Below are 20,939 nucleotides of genomic sequence, written 5' to 3'. Positions count from 1 at the left end.
AAGGTCCAACCTCTGTGTTTCTGTGCCTCAGTACCCCCGTAGAACCAGTGGATAGGGCTAACCAGCTCTTTAATTGAAGTTAATTATTATTAACTTCAAGTTAACCAGCTCTTAATTGAAGTTATTATTAATTATTATTATTATTATTATTATTATTATTATTATTATTACTATTGGCTCCAGAAAAGCAAAACCAGGCTGCTGCATAAAAGTGTTCCTGTAGGGTTCTTGGTGTCCAGAGAAAAGCTGCCTTGACAGCAGGAGGAGGGCAAAAAAGAAGACTCTAGGGATGGGCAGGTAAAGGGGTTATAGCCCTCAGCATTCCCAGCACACCCTGCCTCACATGCCAGGCCCTCTACTTTTCTTCCACACTCTCCCAGCCTCTCTGTTATATGCTTTATACAGATAACCTGACTTCCTTTGGTCCTGTGTTTATTTCCTGAGCACCCAGAAGGATTGAGTCAGAAGTTCAACTCATGGTCATACTCTAACCCTGGGCCATTCTCTTCAGTGATGAGAGCCTGGAGCCTGCTCCAAGCTGGACTGAGTTCCAGTCCACAGAGGGTCAGCACTCCCAGGCCAGATAAGGAGAAAGGAAAGAAGTAAAGTTGAAAAGAAGGAAGGAGAGGCTCAAAAATGAGAGTTGGTCCTCCATCGCAGGGCAGAGGGAGCAGACAGGAAGGAAAGCTAGCAGAGGGCTCTGACACCTGCTTATCTGGCATACAGACCATTAAGACTAGAGCAGCCTTCTCTGTGGGGCTGGGCTTGGGCTCTCCTGACTGAGAGTTGCTATTGCCCACACTCCTCTGAAGAAATGATGAATCTGTTGCTTCTAATATGTTGTGTGTAAACAGAAGTACAAAGACCACCAGTCTGAGTCCTGGGCCTTTGCCTTCCTTTTCACTTTGATTAGAATGAGCCCTAAGTGAGTGTAACTTTTGGATCATCCCTGTCAAAGAGGCCACAAGGATGTGTAAAAGCACCCATCTTGCCAGAGCTGGTAGAAATAATTGGATTTCAGACATTGATAAGAAGTTTTGGAGTTGGATTTGCCTCCTGCCAGAAGGCAGGAAACCAAGAGAAAAAATTTAATCAGGGATGCACTGTACCAGCAACACATTCCTCACCTGTGATCAGAGGCAGCTCTCAAAGCCCCCAGATCCACCAGAGTTCCAGCACAATCCCTTAAGGCTGACAGAATGTCTTAAAAATCTTGGTCCTGGTTCACTCTAAAGATAATTGAGGGTGGGTGGGAGGAGGGCTTGGAGCAGGAGGGCAAATTACACAAATCAGGCAGAGATGCCAGCAAGGCAGATGAACATTAATCCCAGTAGGGAAGAAGACCTGCTTTACTGGGAGCTACAGGCTGCTAACTGGCTGAGTGCCATTAGCCCTACGTGGGGCCCTTATCACCTAAATGAGCAGTTCCCCATGGGGCGCTCTTGGCAAGCTGGCCACAGGTCTGTGCACAGCTCAGCTGCTTAGCCGGCCCCCATGGAGCTGCCTACCAGGCAGACCCTATTGAGGATCCTTGGCTAAAACCTGCCCAAGTAGCACTTGGAGCCGGAAGGGGGGCTGACATGTGCCCCTCAAAAGGGGTATAATATGGGAGTATAAAAGGTTTCCTAGCTCACTGGGGCAGAGGCATTGTATTGGCTCAGGGAGCCAGGGTCTATTTAAAAATTCCCTTTGGTTTGTTTCAATATTTTTAATTGGCCCTGTGGTTTCAATCCATATGACATTAATTCTTTCAAAGGATAGAAATAATCTGCTCTTTTTGAGAAACACAGTCCCAGATGACATAGCGTTGTCCTTCTCCTTGATGCTATTTCAAATGGTATTTTTTAAAAATATAGTTCTTACTATTAAAGCATTCATGTTGAAATATGACTAGGTGAAATTATACGATGTCTGAAATTTGCTTCAAAAACTCTGGGGGGCAGTAAGTGGTTGGGGTATGAATGATACAAGACTGGCAATGAGTTGCCAATGACAACTAGTCATTGTTGAGGCTGGGTGATGAGTACCTAGGGGTTCATTCTTCTCTTTTTCTATATGCTTAAAATGTCCTATAATAAAAAATTTTTAATTAGCATTTAGAAGTTGGCAAGAAGAGCCTGGCTGAAATATCAAGTAAACCAGTGATTCCCAGTCTAACAAAAGAAAGCACTATATTAAAAAGCAGGGGAAATGGGCAGTACTGGCCCTTAGTGAAGGCCCCTTAAGCCCTCCACAGGCACCTGTTATATGGGCCTATAACTATAACAGGGGCCACACCACAGAGACAGCCTGGGACCTCACTAGGCAAGGATCATCTGAAACCTTCTTTGATATTTGAATATTTCTATAAAGGAAGTTGTCAGGCCTACTACTAAGTCCTTGGGTAGCCACTTTCTGCTTGGTTTTTTTAACTGTTTCTGAGCTTCAGTGATCTTAATTCAAAACTCATTGTTTCTGGAGTTCCTGGGTGGCACAGTCGGTTAAGCATCTGACTTTGGCTCGGGTCATGATTTCATGGTTTGTGGGTTCGGGCCCCACATCGGGCTCTGTGCAGACAGCTCAGAGCCTAGAGCCTGCTTCAGATTCTGTGTCTCCCTCTCTGTCCCTCCCTCACTCACACTCTGTCTCTCTCTTTCCCAATAATAAATAAACATTTAAGAAAAAATTTAAGTCATTGTTTCTGCCCAGGTGTCCATTGACAGATGAATGGATAAAGAAGAGGTGGTGTGTATATATATATATACACACACATACACACACACAATGGAATATTAGCCATAAAAAAAGTGAAATCTTGCCATTTGCGACAACACGGACATAGTTAGAGAGTATTATGCTAAGCAAAATAAGTCAGAGAAAGACAAATATCATATGATCTCACTCATATGTGGAATTTAGAAAACAAAACAAACAGGCAAAGGGAAAAAGAGAGACAAACCAAGAAACAAACTCTTAACTATAGAGAACAAACGAGTGGTACCAGAGGGGAGGTGGGTGGGGAGATGGGTGAAATAGGTGATGGGGATTAAGGAGTGCACTTGCTGTGATGAGCACTGGGTGTTATATGGAAGCATGGAATCACTATATTGTACACCAGAATCTAATATTACATTGTATGTTAACTAACTGGAATTTAAATAAAAGCAAAAGTCATTGCTTCCTTCATTAACTTACTAAATAAATCTTTATTATCTGCTCATGCCTGGCACTGGTCTAGGCTCTGAGGATAAAGTAAATAAACAGGATCCCTGCCCTCATGTAGTTTATCATCTATTGAGATTAATACAACAAAAAAGTAAATACCTTTAAAGATAACTTGGGAGTACTGAAACAGACAATGGCTGGGGAAGTTCCTGTCCTTGATGAGGTGGTCAGGAAATGGCCTTTTGGAGATAGAGACATTTGAGGAGAAACCTCAAAGCGACAACCTTGAGCTAGAAAGCCAGAGCACTGTGTGTTGTGCTCCACAGACTCATCTTGAGCAGATGTTCTTTGTGACAGATGAGTTGCAGGGGGCTTTTGGTTGTGCCCTCTAATGTATTTGATGAGTCTGGGCCATTCTGAGGATGTCTGAGGTGATGAAGCCTTGTTCCTGTTTCCAACACAGAGCTGGGAGTTTGGAATCCCACTGTGCAGGGAGCTGGCATGTCAATACGAGAGCCTCTACGATTATCAGAGCCTCAGCTGGATTCGGGTGAGCTTTGTCTCTTCCCCCAACCCAACCCTGACTGGAGGTACTAGCATTGTCCTGGCATCCGTTTCTGAGTGAGCATTCACTGCAGGTCTAGCCCTTGCTTTAGTGCTGTGGATGTACAGGAGAAGCAGAGGCCAAGGTTCCTACCCTTGAGATATTTGCAGTCTGACTGGGGAACTAAAACACACACCTGACAAATGATTATATGATCCAGACCCCAAGGGCCACTGGTGCTGGGGGAAGGGAGAAGCAGCATATGCAGGATAAGAAGGGGGAGTTCACGGAGGAGATGGCAGCTCACCTTCACAAAGAAGCTTCACCTAAAATGATTTTGCTCAGGGATGCTTCATATGAAATCTTTATAAGATCTTTCCCTGCTTTGGCTTGTGGTCACTTTCAAGCACCTTGTTCTTATTCCCTTCTTTGATGCAAAATATTCAAAAATTAAGTGAAATGTCCCATGGACTTTGAAGGTCTCCACCAGATTTTCCTGGCTGCTGGTGCTGGATTCTGAGCCATAACAGCTACAAACTTCAATAGCAAAGAGAAGCCAGCAGTGTCAGCTTACCCTCCTCTTGCACCCTCTGCAGCATGGCCAGCTGTGCCACGTTCCCTGATCCAGATGGATATTTGGATCTTTATAATAGATGTAGTTCTCTAGAAGTAGCTTCTTGACTGGTCTTTGGAGGCCACTGCTCCTCAGCAAGCTGGCTTGATTTAGTGTGTTACAACTATCTTCCCAGTCAAAATTCAGTGAGTTTTTCTGAATGTGAAGCCAGGTCAGCCAATACTAAGAAACTTACTGATGTTAGTAAAAATCATAGATATTGGTTCAACTTTCAAAGTTTAAAATCTCCTAAATTGGAACCAGTACCAGTGATGCTGGCAACTGAGACTTTCTCACTGTGATTACTAGCATCTTTAGTCCGATGATAGATGAGCAAGAGCAATGCAGTTAGACTGATGGAAAATGGTGCTGAGAATAGCTGTTAGCCACCAATTAACTAACATGAGCTAGAAGTCATTTGGTGTAATGAGTATCAGTCAAAAACAGAAATCCCTGGGCAAAAAAAAGTTCATATTAAACCTGTGCCCCCTGAAAGTTCAGGAAGCCTGGATCTGTATCAGGTTGGGCCCACCCACTGGGTAGGACATTATGAGCACTGGGCTGCTGTCCCCACCCTACCATCAGAGGATGATGGAAGAGGAGGGTTTCCTCTTCCATTATGAGGCAACCTGGGGAGATGCTGACCATGGCTAGGGGCTCACTTCTCACACAGTCTTTCCAAAAGACAGTGTCTACTTGGACCTGGGAGAACTTGCTTTGCACACCAGTAGCAGTCAGGCCAACCTAAAGGCAGCTGCCTTTCTTGTTCACAGAAAATGGAGGCCAGCTACTATGACAACATCATGGAGCAGCAACGCCTGGAGCCTGAGTTCTTTCGAGTCGGCTTCTATGGCAGGAAGTTTCCTTTCTTCCTTCGGGTGAGTCCATTCAGGTAGTCACAAGAACTTATATTTTACACAGTAATTCATTTATAACCTGTTTTTTATCTTTTCCCCTGTTCTACTGAATACTACTTTTTGAAGGACTAACTAGTCAACAAAAAGCTTTTGGCTTTACTTGATTGGACTGGCTCCCAACTTTAGATTTTGTTTTACTCTGCTGTACTATTTTGTAGCTACCTGGAATATACAAGGGTGACTTTCTTACCAAATCAACCAAATTCCTGCAGGAAATGACCAGGGTCTGAGAATGACCCATAGGTATGTCTAGAAGCCTTCCAATTTATAGTTCCAATGCCTGTAATCCTCCATTGTGACTATTTTTAGCCAAATAGGACACCAGTACAACCCTGACCTAAACAGGATGCTGGCCTGTTGGGCTTTGTCATTTAAGATGATGGCTCTACACCAGGCTGCACTGTATGCTCTGTAGCCAGGATTGAGAACCTGTTGATTTCAGAGAAGCTTGTGAGCTGTCAAATGGGATCTGGCTATGGAAAGCCTTTTATTGGCAGCCAGTTCTCTATCCCCGGATAGTGAAAGCCATTTCTCCCACCTGGAAGGCTGAGGTGGGATACCAACAGAGAAGGAATGACTGACTATAGACATACTGACACCAGCTGAACAGTTGTGATTCTCTTCTTTATTCCACATAAGCCAGAGGCTCCAGGAAAAGTCAGTCTGGGCTTGTAGGCTGCAGCCCATAGGGATTCATCATTCTCAGGGGACCTAAAAGAAGCTGTGCTGATGAAGGGGCCTTGGGCTGCAGTTGGGACCTAACACTAGCTCTGACTGTCCCCAGTCCCAATATCTTACTAATGTTCCATGTTTACAAGTCTCAACCAGCAGCTGGGAAAGTTAATAGAATCCCTTTGATATGTTTGGGATCCTGTCTTATTGGAAAAATTCCTTTCATCAGTGAGCAATGATGAGCTTGGTATCACATCACAGGTCAGTTGGGCTTAGTGGCTCCTTTAAAAAAAAAAAGCCAGGGGCGCCTGGGTGGCTTGGTCGGTTAAGTGTCCGACTTCGGCTCAGGTCATGATCTCACTGTCCGTGAGTTCGAGCCCCGCGTTGGGCTCTGTGCTGACCGCTCAGAGCCTGCAGCCTGTTTCAGATTCTGTGTCTCCCTCTCTCTCTGCCCCTCCCCTGTTCATGCTCTGTCTCAAAAATAAATAAACGTTAAAAAAAAATTTTTTAATAAAAAATAAAAAAATTAAAAAAAAAGCCAGTCTGCTAGCAAGAGTCCAGGCTAACCACATTTTAGGTGGTAAGGCAGATCAACTTTCACATTTCCTAGGCAGTAATCATTCTAGGTGAAAAAGAAAATTGACTTCTGCAGAACTAGTAACACTGACAGGGCTAGCAAGTACACTGCGCCTAATTGTGACCTGCAGGAAGGCTCCAATTCCAGTCCACAGGAATGTTTCTAGCAGCAGAATGTGAATGAGGAGAGGGTCTCCTCAGGAGGACCAGACTTGACTTGTTCACTCTCTAGGGACCTTCCACTTCAGACATCTCAGAAGTGGCATATTTGCTGCCCCCACCAGTAGAGAGTATACAAAAGCAATGGAAGTAGAGGTCAGCAGAAGAGAAAGAAGGAATTACACAAGAATAAGAAACCAAAAGCATCTCTATAAAGTCCTTAGACAAACTAATGATTCTGGCCTTGTAACTTCTTTCTCATTTTGTCTTTGCAAAGTACGCTTTATTACTATTTTATTCTCCTTGTTTAGTCCCACAATTTGTATATCATAAACCAGATTGTACTCTAAAACATCATTATTTTGGATACTACAAAATCAGGCCCTTGGTATCCTCATTTCTTTCCCCTTCAAACAGGAGTTCTCCATCGTGGTTTGCCCTGGCTTACACCACTCATGCTTATGTCACAGGGTATATCAGTGTCTCAGGGTACTCAGAGCTTTCTGACAAGTAAGACCTGGCATAGAACCTGCATCTGAGCCATCCAAATAATGCTTGCAGGCGACAGTCTGAATGTTCAAATGTGGTTTCAGCAGTGCCAGTAAGGGAGGAAGAATAACAATCGGTGTTAGGAAATGTCACCCCTCAGTCCATCTCTGTCTCCACACAAGGGGCATTCCCTAGGAGCTGTGTTTCCTGCATGCAGATCCGCCTGGCCTAGCCACATGCTGCCTTCCCTTCCCTCCACTGCTCAGTTCATCTCTGGCAAATGTAGTAAGTCCCAGTAGAGGTAGCTGTTTGCCTGGTAAATGGCAAGGACAAAGTACAAAGCAGCAGCAGCCGGATCTGTCTCATGTGAGGATGCTGGGCATCCTCAACTTGAAACTGACAACCAGCATCAAGGTCAACGCTATGTGCCTTCCTCCTGCTGGGCCTTCCCCAGAAGGCTAGGCTACTCCCTCACCTTCCTTGAACACATAGGCCATCTATTACTTTAGCTCTGTCAGCTTGGTTTCCCTGGACCATCTGCCTCTCTTGCTTTGCAAATGTGATTATCTACTAATCTGCACAGGGACAGGAAAACATCCAGCCTTCCCTTCTTGGGGGAATTTCTGTTTCTCTTTATTTGACCCAGGAACAGATACTGGTGAGGGTTGTACATTTCTGAGTTGATATGAAAAGACCAGTTATTTACAATTATCTTCTTTGTCAGTTCTGCTTATCAAGCAAGGGACTTAGAAATGTCTCTTGTCCTTTAACTATTGGTCTGTTCACTGGAGAGGCCAGCCTGCTCCTCCTGACCGTGACTTCCCTTCTGGTATTGTTTTTCCATTCTGATTCATCCAGACATGTGGCCCAGCCTTAGCTGAGTTCTCCCATAGTAAGAGGAGAGGTGAAAAGGGGGCAGAAATTCTGTTCCAAAAGGTGTGAAGTCCTCCAGGACCTGGCCTATAATCATCCCTGTACCAGTAACCATATGGCTGGCCCTGTGGAACTTCTTTCTCTTCCTCTGAAGACATGCCAGGAAGGGCTGCCAGTGCCTGATGCAACTTTGTCAAAGTGGATCTAGTGAGGTAGTTGGGCAGGCAGACATATATCACCAGAGGGCTGGAGAAGTGTTCCATTCACTCGTGACCAGCTGTGAGGTAAGCATAGCAGGGTTGAGGGGGCCCTGTTATTACTGCAGCCCACTAGAAGAAAAACTGAGACCTAACCCAAACCAAATATGGTATTAACAGGGTTTTAAGAAATGTGTAGTTAGGATGATGTCTATTTGTTCTGCTGACATAATTGCAAAGGAATTTACTGCCCATGTAGTAAATAATTACTGAATACCTACTAGACACTGAATAATGTTTGGACTGTTTGTTCCCACTAACCAAGGTGGCCCTTCAAAAGCATGCACTTGGTCACCCCCCTGTTAAGATTTATGTGGTGGCACCCCTGGAAATCATTCCTTGCAGGCATCTTCCTCACCCTCCCACCTCTCCACACACAACCTTTTCCTGTACAGGCTGTTGCTGCCCTTGTTGTCACTGTGCCCACATAGAGTACCCTTCCCCGCTCCTCCCTCAGAGCTGCCCAGGTGGGCCTTTCAGGACTCTTCTCAGGCATGGCCTTTTCTAAAATCCCACCCTTCACCTCTCACCCCTTCCTGGGTAAGGCGCCCTCCCTCCTTTGCTTCCTGCAACTTGTGCCCTGCCTCCCGGCTGCCACATCACAGTGCAAGTCTCCCTTTTTCTGTCCCTCTCCCTTCTGGATCATCATTTCCCTTTGGGCAGAGTCTGAGTACTATGCCCCATGCCTGTCACAGGGGCTCCTAGAACATGCTTGTGACACAAGTAGCTATTGACACCCATGTGGAGGTGGGGGCTGTGGGCAAGGCATAGAGCATGCTCTCTTGTTTGTGGCAGAACAAAGAATACGTGTGCCGGGGCCATGACTACGAGAGGCTGGAGGCCTTCCAGCAGAGGATGCTCAGCGAGTTCCCACAGGCGGTCGCCATGCAGCACCCCAACCACCCTGATGATGCCATCCTGCAGTGTGATGCCCAGTGTATCTTTCTATGCTTGGCGAGGGAAGGCGGGCTGGGGTCCTGGGAGGTGAGGCCCACCCAGTCAGCTGCCCCTATGCTATGTTGTTGGTCTTACAGGCTAAGTTACCCATAAGTCCTGAACAGAATATGTCCTCATCACTGAACCCACACTTAGCAGGACCCTCATGCAGCCTTGTACAGAAGAAGCATGGCATGCCCTTAGCTGTGGGTGCCTGAAGCAGGGCTTCTGCGGGACCTTCATCCCTCAGGCTGGGCTGCTACCATCACCTAAGTCCCTACCTGGCACTGTGAAGGACCTGCCTAGGCATCCAGAAGCAGGCACTGTACAGGGTAATTGGGGATCCCACCAGAACTCTTGCCACAGGGATAACTACCATTTCTATCCCCTGCTCTACTCCTGTGTGCATCTGTTATTATCCCTAGTCTTTGTCAGGAGGACTGAGGTACAGCCCTGGGAGTGGGTATGGAGGGTATGGGGAAGGAGATGGAGAGTGCCTGTGTTTTTAGTGGTACTTGGAAGTGTGGATACAAATACTGGCCTCCCCCTCATCCCCCTCACACAGCTTCCTTGGAGACCTCATGACAGTCACCATGACTGTAAGCTTGTTCCAGGGAGGGAGAACAGGTGGACTCCCATGTTATCTCTCTACAAAGACCCCAAATAGTATTCTTATTAAAAGATTGTTCTGCAGTAAATACAGTTTACCTACATTGGGCAGGCTTAGGCCTTTGCAACTTTCTTGCTCCTGCGGTGTGGCCACCTGCGTTCTTCTGACCCCTTTCCCTTCTTTCTTGGCTGTTGACATCTCACCTTGGCTGAGTGCTCAGAAGGCTCAATGCTAGAGCGGGAAGAGGGTGCAGATAGGGAAATCTGGTCTAACTGTGCCTGAGTCTGCGCAAGGGTCCTGCTCCTTGCTGCTGCCAGGAGGGAACAGGGGCTATGGGGCTCTTTTCTCCTTTGGGTGATGACAGAGGTCAGTATTCAGATCCATCCCTTGGGCAAGTCTGGGTTTCCCCTTCACTTCCTGCCCAGACTTGCAGATCTATGCGGTGACGCCCATTCCAGATTATGTGGATGTCCTGCAAATGGATAGGGTCCCAGATCGCGTCAAGAGCTTCTACCGTGTCAACAATGTGAGGAAGTTCCGGTACGACAGGCCTTTTCACAAAGGCCCCAAGGACAAGGAGAATGAATTCAAGGTGAACAACAGTGGGAAAGTAGGGGCAGTGGGGCCAGGGCCAAGCCCCACTTTCTCAGGATCTTGTCCCTGTCTCATCCCTCAAGCAGGCAGGTGTGGAAGAAATTGCTTAATGGCCTGTCCCTGTCTGTGCCATCCTTACAGAGCCTGTGGATCGAGCGTACCACACTGACCCTCACCCACAGCTTGCCTGGCATCTCTCGGTGGTTCGAAGTGGAGAGGAGGGAACTGGTGAGACACGTTTTGGATGGAGCTGATCTTCACAGCTGCTCCCTCAGCCCTGGCTCTGGGGACCTTTCTCTAAGAACCAAAGACAGAAAGAGAGCTTTGGCCACCTGCCTGGCCTAGACTGCCACAGGCCAATCCTGTGTCAGAAGCTTTGTTACATCTTCTCCCTTTTAATCCTGACAACACCAGGGGAGCAGATATTTTTAATCTCCCAATTTACAAATGTGGAAACTATTCTCTGAGGTTCGGGAAGTCAGAGCTCTCTGACTTCAAAACTGATGTTCTTCACTCTTTACTATACTTCTAAGTGCCTAAAAATCAGAAGAGAACATTTGAAAGGGGTCAGGGAGTCTTAAGTCCACAGGAACAAGGGTGAGAATCAGCATCACTGGCCTTAGATCCCTGTTCTCAGGATCATTATGAAGAAGGGGTTGTTATCATGCCTGGGACAACATTGTGTGCCCTGTGCCCTGTGCCCTCAGGTGGAGGTGAGCCCTCTGGAGAATGCCATCCAAGTGGTTGAGAACAAGAACCAGGAACTACGGGCCCTGATTAGCCAGTATCAACACAGACAGGCACATGGCAACATCAATCTGCTCAGCATGTGCCTGAATGGCGTCATCGATGCCGCTGTCAATGGAGGTGTCGCAAGATACCAAGAGGTGAGCTGGGCCCTGGACCAAACCCACAACAGGCAGCCTTGCTGAGAAGGTGGTTCTCAGGCTCCTCTCCTTGAGACCCCAGCCTTCTAGGGCAGCCTTCCCAGCTAGCCCTCCCTTAGCTGTGCCTCAGCCGACTGGAGGATGGTCCCGGGCATGAGGCTCACTACCACTCCTCGTTTCTGTGGCATGGCTCTCCTATGGGACCGTCTCTTCTTTTTTATTCTCTGAACTCTGACAGATGAGTAATCCATCTGATTAGGGAAGGATGTTAAATGGCCTCCAAGAGGAGCCCTGGAGCCCAGCCCTTTACAAGAAGCAAGTTGTGGGTATCTAAGAGACTGAGCCCTACACCCTGGCCACCAGCCCTACCTGCCCTACCCAGACCATCAAAGCTCTGTGAGGGACTGGGACCAGTACCCAGGCTTAGATTATTTGACCACCTTCAGTCCTTCTTAGATGCAAAAAAACATACCTCTGATTGCAGGAGGTCCAAGCAGGCCAGGCTGGAGATGGTGTGTATACCTGTGAGGAGTCAGGACCTTCCTTTCAAATGGTACCTTAGACTTACACTTCCTGGGTCCCCTCTAAGGGGTAGTCCTGGGAAGTCTTCCTGATTGAGCCTTTCCTTTCTCAGGCCTTCTTTGACAAAGATTATATTGCCAAGCACCCAGGAGATGCAGAGAAGATCACCCAGCTCAAGGAGCTCATGCAGGAGCAGGTATGACTTACAGGGCTTAGAGGCCAGTGGCCACGAGGGAAAAGCTATGCACCACAGGATGGCTGCAGTTGTCAAGGTCCACTCCCTGACTTGCAGAGTGGCCTTATCTGTCACCCTAATAGGTCCATGTCCTTGGAGTTGGGCTCGCAGTTCATGAGAAGTTTGTGCACCCAGAGATGCGCCCTCTGCATAAGAAACTAATTGATCAGTTCCAGATGATGCGGGCCAGCCTCTACCATGTAAGCTGATCCCTGTCATGCCCCTGCTGCCGTAGAACCAGATGCCATTCCCTGCAGACTGTGCAACAAGCCAAAGGAAAGGGTGGGGGGAATGTGAAGGAAAAGCTGTCCCCACCACAGAGGGGCAAGAGGCAGAGGTGAGTGTTCTATCCAGGGGAAGGATGCCCAGGATCCCCTCACGCACTCCCCTCCCTGAGGAGGAGTCAGATTCAAGGGCAAAGAATGTTTTTCAAGGTACTGTGCTGGTGAAGAGAGGTTTTCACATGAGGAAGAAAAGAGCTAAATTATGTGATCCACATGTAGATATCTCTTTGGAGATATTTTTCATCCCAAGAACCTACAGAGGTAAGACATAGCTTGAGCCAGCCCTCTCTCCCCATCTCCCTCTTTTCCCTCTTTCCCTTGCCATCTTCATGCCCTCTTGCTCCCTCATTCTCCCGACTCTGACCTGGCTCTTGGGCTTCAACAGCAGGGTTGGCCCAAAGACGGATTCACACAAGCAAAAGCAGAGCCTGTATTCCAGGACTAGTTTCCCCTCAGCAGTCTCACAGGGAATGCTGGCTGGCAGAGAACAGGGCCCAGGTGGTCTTGAAACCCCTGTTTATGTGCCCTCACCCCATTTTCAACAATAAAGCTGACTCCAGGTGTTTCGAGAGAAACCTATCTGCTAAATAGTCTGGGTGCCAGATCTCAAGAGGTGTGAACCTTATTATCTGCGACAAGGAAAATAGAGCTGTTTGGTGTTAGGCAAGGCCATCTCGGACAAGAGGCTCCTCTTCAGGGATAATCACTGGCCCTAGAGAGGCTGGACCACTCAGACTCAGTGGCCTAACCTGTTGGGGTTGACTTGCCTTGTTCTTGATGCTGGTGGCCCCCAGTGCATGTCTCAACCATTCCTGCCCAGTTGTAGATAGCATGGACTCCAAAAAGAGAAAAAGAAGCTTGTCTGTAGTTTGAGAAGTGGGCACATTTTTCAGAGGAAAGCCTATAGGGCCTGAAATTTCTCCTTTCTGTAATGATCTTCCCATGGTATTTCAGGGTGAAACATGCAGAGAAAGTGAAAGTCTTTTGTGTTTCTACCTTAAAATTAAAATATCCATTTAGTGAAGAATTTGGGTAGTGTCACTAAATCTAATGGGTATTCTATTACCTCTCATTCTTGGTTAGTCTCTGCTATGTGCGAACTTTCTCATCACCACAAATGACCCAAGCAGGCTAGAGCCTGACCACTAGAACAGGAGATGTTCTCTGCCATGCAAAGCTGTTGGGTCACTTTAGCAAAGATCACAAAATACTCACCCGCATACATCAAGGTCTCCAGGACACATGGAGGTGTCCTCTCCAGTTTACCCTTCTTTTTCATTTCAGCGTGTTTTGGGAGAAGGGCATGGAAAACCTGCTGCTTCTTTAGGCCAAGCTCAGAAATATCCCCAGTAGGACTTAGGGCCCACATCAGGATTCTACATCGTTTGTCCCCATAAACTGTGTCACAGGCAACTTAACCCAGGACACTGAGAGTTGGGCCATTTAGCAGTCCAGTAAACCCAACCCCAGTCCTTATGTAAACTGACTGGCAGCTGTTAATCAACTCCTCTTCTCCTGCTTCTCAGCTCTTAGTCCACTTATTCTATACCAAGAATGCCTCTTAACACACTCCTGTGAACTCAGAGCAACTTCAGCCTTTTCCAGATGTGTTCTCTTAGTAGGGTCAACCCAAGGCCTCTCAGCCTCTGGTCTAGACTCCAGTGCAGTCAGGAGAATGTTTTAGTCATGAAGGGGCCATTGCCCAAAAGAAGTCAGCAATTCAGGTTCTGCCAAAAGTATCTGATTCTTTTTCTTTTTACATTCTTCTTTTACATTTTTACCACTAGCCAGCCCTTCCCTCTCACCCCTTAATTACTTATTCATTGTTTACTCTGATGAAGGGACATTCATTTCTCAACAGGAGTTTCCGGGTTTGGACAAGCTAAGTCCTGCATGTTCAGGCACCAGCACCCCACGGGGAAATGTCCTAGCATCCCATAGTCCCATGAGCCCTGAGAGCATCAAGATGACCCACCGGCACAGGTACGGCCTTAGAGCTGGGGAGGGTCCCCTCCATGGAGGTAAGTCTGGATGTCAAAGGTCAGAGCAAGAAAGCCTGAAATAGTAGGTGTGTGTATTCACTCACATACCCTCTGACCCATGCATACATCAAACACACAGCTCCTGCCATAAGACCCATGGTCACATCCAGTCATCCTGGGAGAGAGAGAAGTGTACATGGTACTGTGAGAACATAGAGGAGGGGGCATTTGGGGTAGGTCTTGAAGGATAAGTAGAAGTTTGTGAGGCAGAAATGGGATGGGGTTAGGAGGGTGATAGAACAAGATCCAGGCAAAGAGACTAACGTATGCAGGCATCTCAAGATGTGAACAAGCCAGCCTGGTCAGCCCTACCAGCAGAGTCTTGTGGCTGGAGTGCAGGATTCCAGGGCATGGAAGAGGGCCAGTTCCAGCTCTAAATGGGCCATGTTCATTCAGGCCTTTGGACTTGATCCCAAGGGGAATGAGGATCACCAGTCAGTTTAAGGGAGAGAACGACATGATGATGTGGAAGCACATCAAGGTGTCCCTACTCTGAACTCAGGAGTCCTGGTCTGTCTGGACTCAACTGAAGATACTCCAAGCCTCCAGGGCAGGAAGGCCAGATCAGAGGAGGAGCCAGGGAGAGGAGCCCCTTACTTGGGTTTGTTTTCCAATGTAAGTAGTAAGTTAGCACCGAGTGGGCCTCTATAAATAAGAAGGAATGAATGAAAAGGACTGCCTACTATTGATAGAGGAGGGTATTGATGAGCCTGTGACCACAGATGTGGAAGGAAGTCAACAGATGGTTCCGAGCCAGCTATTTTGACAGCTTCCTCATACCAGGAAGATACCCCTGGCCTAGGAGCCTAGGAGCAAATCCCAGCAGGGGGTGGCTACTGGCTCAGAGTAACATCGCATAGGAAGGGGACCTGGAATCCTTGACCTGATTGAGCATATCACTTTCATCCCTCCTAACTGAAAAACTATTTATATAATCAGATGGAGTGGCCAAAAACCATTTAACTCCAAATAGAGACTTTGCCAGCCTACCCATTGGCCCTGCCAGAACAGGGGCCCCTGAGCAGCAGGCAGGGATTCAGGACTGCCCCAGGCCTCAAATGGGTATAAGCATTAACTCTGAAACCCTCTAAACTAGTGTCATCTGAGGCTAGGGGTGACTGTTTCACACACACCCTTACACTGTCCCCCTACCACCTAGCAAGGTTTCTCAGCTCCCCGCCTGACTCCTCCCTATCTCCCACTCTTGTTCACAGCCCCATGAACTTGATGGGCACAGGTCGCCATTCGTCATCCTCTCTCTCCTCACATGCATCTAGCGAAGCAGGAAACGTGGTGGTTCTGGGTGACAGCTCCATGGGCGAGGCTCCCGAGGATCTATACCACCATATGCAGGTACCAGAGCTGTCCAAGGAGTGTGGGCGAGAGCACCGTACCTGGAGGACTCGCCTCTCTGCTGGCTGATTTGGTCTGAGGGCTCATACCCCTGCCTAGTTCTCTAGTTTCTGAAATCAGAATACCCAGAGCCAGTAAAACTGCCTTCCCTCCACTCCATCCCATGTCAATAAAGTTCCCAGGCATTACTTTCCAAGAAGGAAATCTAGCTTCAGTCATGATTGCTCTTAGAGATCCCATGGGAAAGATCATCTGCCAAATTGCCTTCCTTCCTGGCATTTCTGATGGCTAAGTCCTGCATCCTATATGGGCACCACCATTAGAATCGACCCAACAGCCCTGCTCCATGGGTGGTGAGGGTGACCTGTAGTGCCAGCCACCATCCTGGCCCCCATCAGGACCCAGGGTACCTCATCAGACACTGGGTCTGGGCACCTCATGGCATGAAGAAGCCAACTCTGGGCCAGTCCTACAATCCTGGCCATTCAGACCTCTATCCTGCTGATTTTTCTCCCTTTGCAGCTCGCGTATCCCAACCCCAGGTACCAGGGCTCAATCACCAACGTCTCTGTTCTGTCCTCGTCCCAGGCAAGCCCTTCTTCCTCCAGCCTGAGTTCCACTCACTCAGCACCATCCCAGATGATTACCTCTGCCCCTTCCAGTGCCCGAGGTAAGGAGGGCAGGGCGCTGCTTGCAGAAGGGAGGAGAGGGCCTCATGAGCCCCACTTGTCCTCCTCTCATCTGTGGCTCTGTCTTTGAAAGCGGCCCTGTGACTTAGAGAATGTTCCCCTTTTAGCACTAAGGACTCAAGGGTTCCCAGCTCAGCAGTCTCTCTGTCTGGCTTCAGACCCTGCCCTGAGTAGCGGTTATAGCTACGCTACCACAGAGGTGGCTGGCTGTCGCATCTCCACCTCAGTAAGAGGACATGTGGCCCAGGAGAAAGCTCAGTTCTTTTCCATTGAAACATTTGCAAGAATAAAAATCAAAGTTAAGGCAACAATGAGTCTTATCTTGAGGAACTGAGGATGAATGCACAGTATGAAAATTAAATTTGAAGGCTAAACTTAACCCTGGAAAATATTATTCTAAAAAAGAACAGCAACCAAAAAGACCTTGTCAGCTAAGAAAGGCGTAATCAGGAGAGATGGCTCTGTGAAAAGCTATTTACTTTGCCAGTTATTGCCTGATTTCTTATTCATTGGCTCAATATTGTTTTCTGAGCCAACATCTTTTTCACAATCTGATCCTAGTTCTCAGTGAAATTTGATTCTCCACCCTTTTAGACAGAAGCATTTGCAGTGGGATGGCAATCAGGTATAGTGACTAGGATCTAGTGCTTCTCAGGGTGGCTGTGCAGGATGGCAACAGAAAGGAGTGGTCTGAGCTCACCAGGCGGTCACTGGCTATTGCTTCCAGGCTTGCAGTCTCTCATGAGCTTGCAGTCAGATGTCACCTGAGGCTGGAATCATCTAAAGGTTCAGCTAGGCTGCATATCCAAGATGGCAGCTGGCAGCTCAGGTGGGACTGTCCACCAGAGTCGCTTTGGAGGGTCTTTACTTGTACCTCGGGCTTCTCACAGCATGCAGCTGATTTTTCTCAGAACAGGCATTCTAAGGTACCCAGGCAGAAGTTGCAAGGCTTCTTATTACCCAGCCTTGGAAACCCATAATGGTCCTTTTGCCACATTCTGTCAACTAGTCAAGTCACTAAGGCCAACCTAGAGACCAAGGTGGGGAATGAGACTGCACCTCATGATGTGAAGAGTGGCATGTGTGTTTTTGAAGGGAGGGCATTGGTGGTTGCCATCTCTGGAGACAAGCTATCACAGGGGCCAAACTCCAGGATAGCATATAGAGAAAGGCTGACAGAAGCCCCTTCCCTTTCTGGAGTAGACATTAAGTACAAAAGTAAACATTCCCAAAGCTGGGAATGGTGATGAGTGCAGAGGCAGCTAAGAAGGAGCAGGAATTCACTTCTAGGCTACACCATCCATGCAATCCATGTGCAGGCCTATCTGGAGAAAACCATAGGCCAGTATGTAGCATACCAGCAGTAGGCCCTGTGAGAGAAGATGGAGAGAGATCTGGAATCGCAGAGGAAGACTGCTTTTTCAGATAGATGTGGTAGATGCAGTAGGAGATGCACTGGGGGCATGGAGGGAAGGGAGAAGTCTGCTCTTTTTTCTGGTTGTTATGGGTAAAGGGAAGGCTTTTATGGAGAAGGTGTTCTGGAGAGTCCTTTGCATTGGAGTCCCCTCCCCCACACCCAAGAGTGGTCATGACACCAGTGGCCTTCCTCACCAAGCCCATTGACACTCTCTGCTGTGGTCCCTGTTGAAATCTTCCAGAAGGCCTGCAAGGCACAGTCTATACTCCTATAAGTAGGCAGCTCCCCCTAATGGTCAAAAGACTGAGTGGAGCTAGGAAACCTGGAGATTCTGATTGATCCTCCTTGAATACCTCAGTCATGCTGAGACATAGCCTCCCTTGGGTTTACCAGACTACAACTCAAGCAATTCAAAAGTCCTGTGACACCAAAGCCCTTGTGGTATTTAAATGTTTTAATGAAAAGTAACCGTCATTCTCTGCTACCATGGGATTGGCTGCCCAGGGCTGAGGGCAGTGAGAGAAAAGTGAAGTGGCAGAATTGGAAAACTTGGCAGTAGCACAAAGCACCTCTCTGTTATAGCACAAGAGGGGCCTCCATCACATGGATTCAAATCCTCAGCACAGCATCTGGGGCCTGCAGGCTACTGTCCCTCCATCCTAGCACCCCTGACATGTATCAGCACATGGAGTATGCAGATGTGGGGTTGGCCTGGTGGGCCAGGCTGTGAGTTCTGTGAGGTCAGGGACCATGGCCAGCCTGAGTTAGGCAGTGTGCCATGTTCCAACCACGTGCCTGGTGTGGAATGGGTGTTAGGTTGGAGTTTGATGTAACTGGATTGGTGTAAAGGTGCATGTCTCTTTCTGTGCACACTAAGTAAGTAAAAGGGTCCTGTCCAGAGCTGTGGCTGGCAGGGCTCAGGGAGCATTCAGTTTCTTGCTGCGAAGGCACTATAGAAATCATTGCAATTAAGAACTCTTTTCCATTTTTCTCTAAACAGCCATTACTGATTTTTATTATACGGACTTCTTCAAGATATTTAAGGCTCATCTTCTTGGTCTAAAATGAGTGCAAGAGGAATGTCGCAGCTTCCTGGGGAAGCTGACTGCAGAAACCTATTTTAGTTGTGCTCTGACAGTGCCTTCATGGCATAGTCAAAGGAAGGCCCCAGGGACCCTGGGTTTCAAGGACACAGAGCCTCCAGAGCTGCAGGTTCACTTCTCAGATGGAGCCCTTGGACTCTCTAGCTTCACTAACAGCACGCCACAGAGGGGTTTCAACCACTTGAGCCAGCCAGAGGCTGCCCATGGGCTAGTTTCTCATGGACATGCTGGTGTCTGGAACGAGTGGTGCACGTCTGGAGGGCCTTCCAAATGATCCATTCCCAAAGAAAGTCAGAAAGCTGTTCTCTCTATTTCTGTGGAAGGTACCCTCAAGAACCATAGGCTGACAGGTTCCTGAAGACCTATAGCTATGGCCTGCATTGATGGGGACTGGACCACCACATCTGCTGAGGTCTGGCCTCTGTAATAGCCCCTCAGGCCAGAGGATATCACCACAGAAGCCTCACAAAAGACGAGCAGGAACCAAGTCAACTCAAGAGCCTGGCTTAAAGCCCCACAACTCCCAGACTAGCTCCCATATGACCCCCAAGTTCACTGAAGGGCAAGTCTCAGAGAGAGAAACTCTGGAGAGCCACCTGTGTGTAGGGCCCTGGGCCCCTAGCCAGCCTGGCTCTGGAGCTATGGTAGGACAGCAAGGAAAGCAGAGGCCAGGCTCTGGAGGCCTCGAATATGGGAAGGAGAAGCCTTTGGGCAAAGGTGGTAGGGGGTCAGCTGAGAACAGAGCCAGTTGGTATCTGGAAACGGTAAGTGTGGGGAGACACAATGCGTCAAGTAAGAACCATGCCACTATGTTATCTCAGTGTCTCTGTCTCTGTGTGATGGCTCCATTGCAAGCTGGCCTGTGCCCATGCCTGGGCCCCCTGAAAGAGCCCAGCATCCAGGTCACCCCATATCCCAAGAGCGCTGGGTGCAGGGGGCCCTTTGGGGCCCAGCTCCTGTCCTCGGTTCTCATGATCTGCCTCCAAGCATCATGAGGGGGCTCTATCAGTGGGCCTGCATTGCCCCAGTCTGCAGTATGCCCACCTCAGCTGGGATGTCAGGTGCGGCCCCACCACCATCTCACCAGCGGGCTCTGCTTCATTCCTCCTGTGCTTGCTGAGCTCATCCTCACCCCAGCTGCAAGGGGACACCTACCCTGGTTCCCTGGCCCCAAGGATGCTTGCCCGCTGGGCCTTCCATCTGTGGCTTGTCATCTGTGCGTGATTGTTCTCACTTGGTTACAGGCTCTCCCTCTCTGCCAGATAAGTACCGCCACGCCCGGGAAATGATGTTGCTGCTGCCCACACACCGGGACCGCCCAAGCAGTGCCATGTATCCAGCAGCCATCCTGGAGAACGGACAGGTAGTGGACCCAGACTGCCCTCTGGTGCAAGTATGGCGGCCTGGGCTGCCCTCATTGCATCTGCTAGGCTTTCTATATTGCCCTGTGTGCCTCCTTCATTCTGCCATAAGACCCTCAGAAGGCTGTTGGGTGCCCACTCTGGACAGGACTGCAGTGGCTCTGAGGATCAGCAATCCAGATGGAGTGGACCTGTAGGAAGAATGCTGGCGGGTTAGAGCCACAGTTGCTTGTGTGGCTGTCCTTCTTGCCAACCCATTGCTTGTACAGCTTCCTGGACTCCTTATCCATAAACAGTCTAGCAGAGGAACCTCATTCTTTCTTATCCTGAGAAGGCAGTGGTAGACACGGGTCTGGAGGATGGTCTTCCTCCCTGTGTGTGTGAAGGGCATCCTCACTGAGACAGACTCTGCCTCTTTCATCCATCCATCTATCTGAAGCCCCTCATTGCCTCTTGAGGCTACTCTCTCCACCATTTGCACAGCTCTCCGGATGTCCTACCTGGGGGCCTTGAACAAAGAGATGTGGGGATTAACTCCTTCCTGTGCCCAATCTGCCTGCCCTTCTATCAGAGTCCATGAAAATCACCTCCAAGCAACTGTTACCTCAGCTGTACTTCCTTGTGCCTGATCAGCCCTGCCAGGTAGAGGGAGCAGGCCTGCT

At 48.5% G+C, this 20,939-nt stretch overlaps 1 protein-coding gene across 14 annotated transcripts in view; it reads left to right on the top strand.

Annotated features, from left to right (window-relative positions):
* DOCK3 (dedicator of cytokinesis 3) overlaps nucleotides 1-20,939 on the top strand; it is a 602,545-nt gene that overhangs the window by 572,444 nt on the left and 9,162 nt on the right. For 11 of the 14 annotated variants that reach the window (XM_086698093.1, XM_086698087.1, XM_086698083.1 and 8 more), the window contains 12 exons: nucleotides 3,608-3,694; nucleotides 5,075-5,179; nucleotides 9,040-9,181; nucleotides 10,216-10,382; nucleotides 10,526-10,612; nucleotides 11,092-11,271; nucleotides 11,906-11,989; nucleotides 12,112-12,228; nucleotides 14,174-14,295; nucleotides 15,569-15,707; nucleotides 16,230-16,377; nucleotides 20,161-20,279. In XM_086698093.1, the coding sequence (XP_086554219.1) occupies nucleotides 3,608-3,694; nucleotides 5,075-5,179; nucleotides 9,040-9,181; nucleotides 10,216-10,382; nucleotides 10,526-10,612; nucleotides 11,092-11,271; nucleotides 11,906-11,989; nucleotides 12,112-12,228; nucleotides 14,174-14,295; nucleotides 15,569-15,707; nucleotides 16,230-16,377; nucleotides 20,161-20,279 (1,497 nt within the window). The remainder of the gene's footprint in view (nucleotides 1-3,607; nucleotides 3,695-5,074; nucleotides 5,180-9,039; nucleotides 9,182-10,215; nucleotides 10,383-10,525; nucleotides 10,613-11,091; nucleotides 11,272-11,905; nucleotides 11,990-12,111; nucleotides 12,229-14,173; nucleotides 14,296-15,568; nucleotides 15,708-16,229; nucleotides 16,378-20,160; nucleotides 20,280-20,939) is intronic. The other 3 variants (XM_086698089.1, XM_086698088.1, XM_086698084.1) reach the window with 3 other exon arrangements.

The sequence above is a fragment of the Puma concolor genome, chromosome A2, assembly GCF_028749965.1.
Source record: "Puma concolor isolate L17-30 chromosome A2, mPumCon1.1.hap2, whole genome shotgun sequence".
NCBI lineage: Eukaryota > Metazoa > Chordata > Mammalia > Carnivora > Felidae > Puma > Puma concolor.
Note: the sequence above shows the minus strand (reverse complement) of the source record. Positions and strands in the feature narration are given on the sequence as shown.